Here is a 6,499-nt window from a genome sequence, read left to right on the forward strand (position 1 = left end):
GTTAAAATTATTATCAAAATGTGTCTTTTACCTATTTAAAGTATGCATGATAATTTGATAAATTCGTTTAAATAAATCACTTAATTTAATTTGATAAACTCGTTTAAATAAATTACTTAATTGGAATAATATTACTTTTTATTGGTTAATAATGAATAAATCATTTTTATTATCTTACATTCTAACTGATTTTTATATATGGAAAAAAAAAATTAATAATTGTCTGAGAGAATATTTTTAGCCCAAAGTGGTGGCTGAACTCACAAGCTAGGTAGCCACACACTGCGGGAATTGCTAAAACGACTGCGTTGCATTCGAGCACCACCAACGTGGAAGACGATGCAGTGGTACTTCGTTGCGGCGCTCCTTACCATCCTCACCAGCTCCCAGGTCAGTAAATTGAGCTTCGGAAACTATACAATAAATAAATAATCGGTGCTCGATTTGCTACAATTTTCGCCCGCGTCGTGTGCGTGCTTTACATTGTCTAAGACCTACTCGGAATGTTGGGGTTTTCATGTTAAGTTTTACATTTAGTAATTTTCAGATCAATTCGACGAATTTCATTTGAATCTGATGATAATAGGAAACAAAGTGACATTTTGGTTGAGAATTACCTGCTTACATTATTTGCTTGAATTCCAAACTAGAGTTTGAAGAGTTATTTCTAATTTAAACGTGCTTGGGGACTGATTGATGATTTGTACGCGACAGGGGATTTTGACAACCCTCTCTCAAACCAATGGACGATACATGTATGACTATGCAACTATTCCATTTCTTGCTGAAGTTTTTAAGGTAATTTTTAAACCAAAATTACTGGATCGATCGAGCTCATATGTTATCAGAATCTTTAATCTTTGGTATTTCTTTTCTCTTTCCCCCTAACCGCAGCTAGTGGTTTCTAGTGTACTTCTTTGGCGAGAATGCCGGGTATCGCCTTCTACAAGGATGACAACGGAGTGGAAAAGCGTGCGCTTATATCCTATTCCTTCGGTCATATATCTAATTCATAACAATGTTCAGTTTGCTACACTAACGTATGTGGATACATCAACTTATCAGATAATGGGTAATCTGAAGATTGTGACAACTGGGATATTGTTCAGGTGCCTTCATTGTACTTTTTGAGGTCACGCATTAACTGAGTTTATTTGAATTTTTGGTTGTGTCGCTTGTTGTTACTTATTCAGGTACCTTCATTTTGTTTAATGTTGGAGCTTGTTGACAGTTTACTGATTAGTTACTTTATATCATGCTTAGGCTCTTTCTGAGGAGGAAGCTATCTAATCTACAATGGATGGCTATTATTCTATTAGCTATAGGAACAACCACAAGCCAGGTGATTAGTTGGAATTTTAGATTAATGTAATTGAAGCTGGTTTCATGTTGTACTTGAAACCATGTCTTCTTGCATGTTCATGAGCTATTGGTCTAGTAATGCTATACAATGATCTTCATGCTAATTTCGAAAAATACTTGAGTTAATCAGGGTGGCTTCATGCTTGGTTTTCTACGGCATCCATTATAAGGGACTGGAACCTACATCTGCTGAATCTACTTGATAGAATGTATTATTTACAGCTTCGATAATACTAATCCATAAGCATTATCTTTAGTTTTAAGTTTTGCTACTTGTTGGGTTGAGGTGATCGGATTAGCCACTTAAAAGGAGAAACCTGGAAAATCGGTACTAGGGCCAATCATAGATAATATGAACTCAAGTGGTAAAAACCCTGTTCTTGGTGGTATGCTCCCTCCAAGGTCCAAGGTTCGAATCCCACTGGGTGCAAACAATTTCTAGAGGTCATCAAATTGGGGGATTTTTCCCTTGGATTACCAGAGGTGCACTTGCAGGAAATTCCTTGCCGAGGGCCTGTGCACCCCCGGATTAGTCGGGACGCTGTTCCCAGACACCCGGTGCCAGTTAAAAAAAAAAAAAACATGAAAAGACGGTCACCTTTACTATGGTTACTCTAATATGGATGCAGGCTCGGTAGGGCCGCAGGGTTATGGTGGTTTGCCCGAAATCTTGGAAACAATTATGCAAAACATTTTTTTCTCTTATCAATTGCACAAATCATTTGAAGTGCTCAGAGCATGAATATTTTCCATTTTTTTACCTATTAAGAAAATATATTTTTTCCATTTTTTGGTTTTAAAGTTTGCAACAGCATGCTGAGTCTGTTGCACATCATATTCTGGATCAATCTAAATTGTTGGTGTAAAAACATTATATATGAGGAATTTCGTTGTTACAGTATTTTTGTTGCTTGTTATATGTGAAGTCGTTCCTATATGCATTTGATGAGATCACACTTGATGGTCATTGCCATATTCTTTTGTAGTTGATAAAGGCATTCTATTTTTGCCTTGATTGATGGTGCATGGTTAAAAAAATTGTCTATATGAAAGACCAATCCTTATAAAAAAAAAATTTGTTCCTTTATTTCCTCAAAGGTGATGAAAATATCTAATAAGATAACTTATAAAGTAATAACCTTATCTGAGCTAATTATTGATGTTTCAACTGTTGTAGATTAAAGGTTGTGGAGAAGCTTCATGTGACTCTCTATTCTCAGCACCAATCCAGGGGTATATGCTAGGAATCCTATCTGCTTGTCTCTCAGCATCGGCAGGCGTTTACACAGAATTTCTGATGAAGAAGGACAATGATAGCTTGTATTGGCAGAATGTACAATTATATACGTATGTATCTTTTCTCCATACAATGACTTGATTGCTCATTGGAAAAGTCATCTATTTAGGGCTTGTTTGGAAATAGATCTCATTCCAAAATTCTCTTCTTATCTCATCTCATCCCATTCCATCTCCTTCCCAAATATATTCAAATATAAACATTTTCAAACTAATCATTACAACATTCTCAAACTTTCAAACAAAAAATAAAAAACAATTCAACTTTTTCAAATCTCCAAACAAAAATAATATTATAAAACTATATTCTAACAATATTTTTAACTTTATATTATTTTTTATTCAACTTTTTCTCTCTCCTTTCCCAAAATCCAAAAAAGATTCAACTCAAACTATCTCACTACTATTCACAAACTATCTTACTACTATTCACAAAATTCTCATCTCATCTCATTCCCTAAACAAGCCCTTAATATTCTGAATTTCGAGTAGTTGCAATAGCATATCTTTTAATATACTGAATTTTTTAGTAGTTGCAATTGCATATCTCAACCATGTATAAAAAAAAATCTCATGTATAAAAAAAATACTAAAAAATCTCAACCAGAAATCTTTCTTTACTGGAAGTATTCAAGGATGTTTGACGTTCATTGTGCAATCAAAATATAATTGAAGCATATACATAGTAAGAAAGGAAATTCTATTTCACAGCAAACATTTTCATATAACATTTCTTTCTCAGGTTTGGTGCAATTTTCAATATGGCACGGCTTGTTGTGGATGATTTCAGAGGGGGATTTGAGAATGGTCCTTGGTGGCACCGAATTTTTAATGGATATAGTATTACAACTTGGATGGTGGTATTAAACCTTGGCTCCACAGGCTTGCTGGTTTCATGGCTGATGAAGTATGCTGACAATATTGTGAAGGTGATTGTGTGTGTGTGTGTGCGGGTGTGGGTGCGGGTGCGGGTGCGGGTGCGGGTGCGTGCGTGTCTGGGTGTGTGCATGCATGGGTGTGGGGGTGTGCACGTGTGCGTGCGCGTGCATTGACTTAATGTGACAACTGTTGCTATGCAAATTGCTTGAAGAAGGGTTCTGGGACATCTTTACTCTTAACTCTTGAAAACAGCTGTTTTTGAATTTGATCCTAAGTGCTTATGATAATGCATATTCTGTTTGTTCAAGAAAATCCTCCTGTTACAATCTGTGCATGTAGTATTTACTCCTGATCAAGAGATAGATGTCAATCTCACCTTTACTGTGCTCTTTGGTCCCAAACTTGCTACATTACTACAATACTTTAAACTTAGGTTAGTTTATATCAAAACTTCGGAACAGGACCTATTCCATTGCAAATGTAGAGTTATTTCCTTTTAACTGGGATATGGGATTCTTGAGGGGAAAGCCACAATGATTTGGGGGCCTTTCTGACCAGGAACAGGAGATCTAGTATTGGTTGTCTGCTAGCATGTCCTTCGACGCTGTAAACCTATTATCAGGGTCCTCTCTTATTCAGTAGCTTTTCGGTTTTGGCTGATTAGTTCTTCCAAACCAGCCTAGTGCTAGGGGACCATTTCATGGTTTCTTATCTATTCCTTTGTTGTGCTTATGTCTAATGCATGCGAATCCAACAACTGTACATTTTTCCAATATAATTTGTTGCACATGCCCGATAAACTGTGAAAACTTCTCAGAATACTTATTTTATCGGGTGGGAAAACGGCCACTCTGCTTTATGTATGTGGACCTAATAATAAATGCACTTTTCTTCTGTTATCCCTTTTTTGGATTAAGAAAGATTTTTTTCCTTACTGCTTAATGCTTATGGTGTTTTGCTAGCTGGAGTTCTCAAGTTTAAATTGTGCTCAATGTGGGTAATTCAATTAATGCGTTTTCTTATTTTTGCTGCTGTTTACATGCGACTTATCAGGTGTATTCCACATCCATGGCCATGCTGCTTACCATGGTTTTATCTGTATACCTATTCAATTTCAAGCCTACGCTGCAGGTGAGTCACCACCATAAACTTTAAAGTCGTAATCTTCTCTCTCTCTCTCATGCCGGGAAGCATTTTTACCCAATTAGTGATTTTTTCTTTATTGTTTCACTTTTCTTATCTTGCTGCAGCTTTTCTTGGGTATTATCATCTGCATGATGTCTCTACACATGTATTTTGCCCCTCCAAACATGCTAGTGGATTTGCCATCAACCACTAAAGCAGCTCCTGAGAGTCTAAAAGAAGTTTGTGTTGGACGAAGAACAGATTCCTGATGTTCCTCCCAATCAAGGAATCTATTGCTTTTGTCAGGTGTCCAGTGAAAGTTGTTCCTAACTTTATGAAATGACGTATCTGGAATATAATGAACTGAGGATATACCACGCTGTCAACGGAGAAGCATCTGGGTTTTTCAGGGCCAGCTACTGCTACTGTCGAAGAGATTAATTTCTCACTGACATTCCAAAGTTGTGACAGAATAGACTGGCATATTATATTGATCTCAACCGTTCTTAGCTGTATTTTTGTAATCATACATTGTCATTAAAGAAGAGCCACAAGAAATATGCTGGTAGATTTTTCATCTCCTGCTAAAGCTGCTCCAAGAGTAAGAGTCCTTTGATATTTAAAATATCTCAAAATATCTTTAAATAATAATAAAATAATTTAAATTAAGTTATTTTATTAGAGTTTAAAAAATAAGAGAAAAAATTGAATAAAAATATTATAAAGTTAGAAAAATTTTCATATTATTTTTTCATATTATTTTTGTTTTGAAATTTGAAATAGTATTTTTTTTTTGTATTTTATTTAGAAGTTTAGAAAAATTATAATAATTTGATAATGATCAGATGAAAAAGTTCAAGATTTAAAATTGAAAAATATTTTGTGTTTGAGTGTTGTTTGAAAAGCAAATATTTGAGAATACTTTGTAAGAGTTATGTTGCTAAACGGACCCGAAAAGAAGTTTATGTTGAACAAAGAACAAAATCTTAAAGTTCGTCCTGTGCAAGGAAACGTTTGGATGCTAAGGGATTTTATATGATCTGTGAATTGTAGTAAAAAGTAGTGAACTGTTTGTGAATAGTAATAAATAGGATTTTATATGATCTGTGAATTGTAGTAAAAAGTAATCAACTGTTTGTGAATAGTAATAAATAATAGTGAAATAGTATGAGATTTCTTCACTTACGAAACACAGCGATTGGAATATAATGTAATACCCGGCAATATTCATGAAGTAGAAGCATTTGCAGCTGATTCCCTAGACATCAGATTCTTCTATCAAAGCCAGCAATTGTTGTCATCAAAGAGAACTATGAGACCTAACTGCTACACTCTCCCAAGGTTGCGTGTGAACAAAATAATTCTCGTGTTTACAAATTACAGGAACAGATTGATCGTCATATATTTTGACAACAAAATCTATTCATAAAATTAAATTCTGCTTGTGAATTTATTCAAACATTATCGGTTAAAGAAGCTGCAAGGGAATCAGATTCTGACTCCATGATTCTTTGGTTCAGCTTTGTTAATGTTTGTATCCTAAAAATTTGTCTTCCTTTGTTAAGAATAAGAGGACAGCACCAAAAGTAATTAATGTGTCTGAGCCTTTTTGTTTGTGGCTGAACGGAACCGAAATTAGAAGAATATTTCAGGCATAATAATATAAAGAGTAATGCTATACAATCTAGGAGTTTTAGGGTGGGTAAGACCTGTCGCGTACTTCGTTTGAAAAGATTAAAATTTGTTATTAAAAAAATTATTTTTTCATACGAATCTAAAATTTAATCACTTTTTTAAAGAAAATGTATTAAATTTACACATTTTAAAATTATAAATA

The 6,499-nt window shown here is 34.6% G+C and overlaps 1 protein-coding gene across 2 annotated transcripts; it reads left to right on the forward strand.

The window, feature by feature from the left end:
* The first annotated feature begins 241 nt into the window (after window positions 1-241).
* LOC109003469 (CMP-sialic acid transporter 1-like) lies at window positions 242-5,243 on the forward strand. Of its 2 annotated transcripts, none has more exons than XM_018981609.2 (8): window positions 242-390; window positions 715-798; window positions 895-1,109; window positions 1,264-1,342; window positions 2,540-2,709; window positions 3,401-3,587; window positions 4,591-4,668; window positions 4,788-5,243. In XM_018981609.2, the coding sequence occupies exons 1-8, from the start codon at window positions 340-342 to the stop codon at window positions 4,929-4,931; spliced, it is 1,008 nt and encodes a 335-aa protein (XP_018837154.2). In that variant the 5' UTR covers window positions 242-339; the 3' UTR covers window positions 4,932-5,243. The 2 variants fall into 2 exon arrangements, with proteins under 2 accessions (XP_018837154.2, XP_018837155.2); XM_018981610.2 differs by having other exon boundaries at window positions 285-390; window positions 909-1,109.
* The last annotated feature ends 1,256 nt before the right edge of the window (window positions 5,244-6,499 follow it).

The sequence above is a fragment of the Juglans regia genome, chromosome 2, assembly GCF_001411555.2.
Source record: "Juglans regia cultivar Chandler chromosome 2, Walnut 2.0, whole genome shotgun sequence".
Lineage (NCBI taxonomy): Eukaryota > Viridiplantae > Streptophyta > Magnoliopsida > Fagales > Juglandaceae > Juglans > Juglans regia.

Excerpts from the sequence above, each read along its gene's own strand:
- LOC109003469 (XM_018981609.2), top strand. The coding sequence starts at position 340 with ATGCAGTGGTACTTCGTTGCGGCGCTCCTTACCATCCTCACCAGCTCC. Across the intron at positions 799-894 it reads TTCTTGCTGAAGTTTTTAAG|CTAGTGGTTTCTAGTGTACT; the intron begins GTAATTTTTAAA and ends CCCTAACCGCAG. Across the intron at positions 1,110-1,263 it reads ACAACTGGGATATTGTTCAG|GCTCTTTCTGAGGAGGAAGC; the intron begins GTGCCTTCATTG and ends TATCATGCTTAG.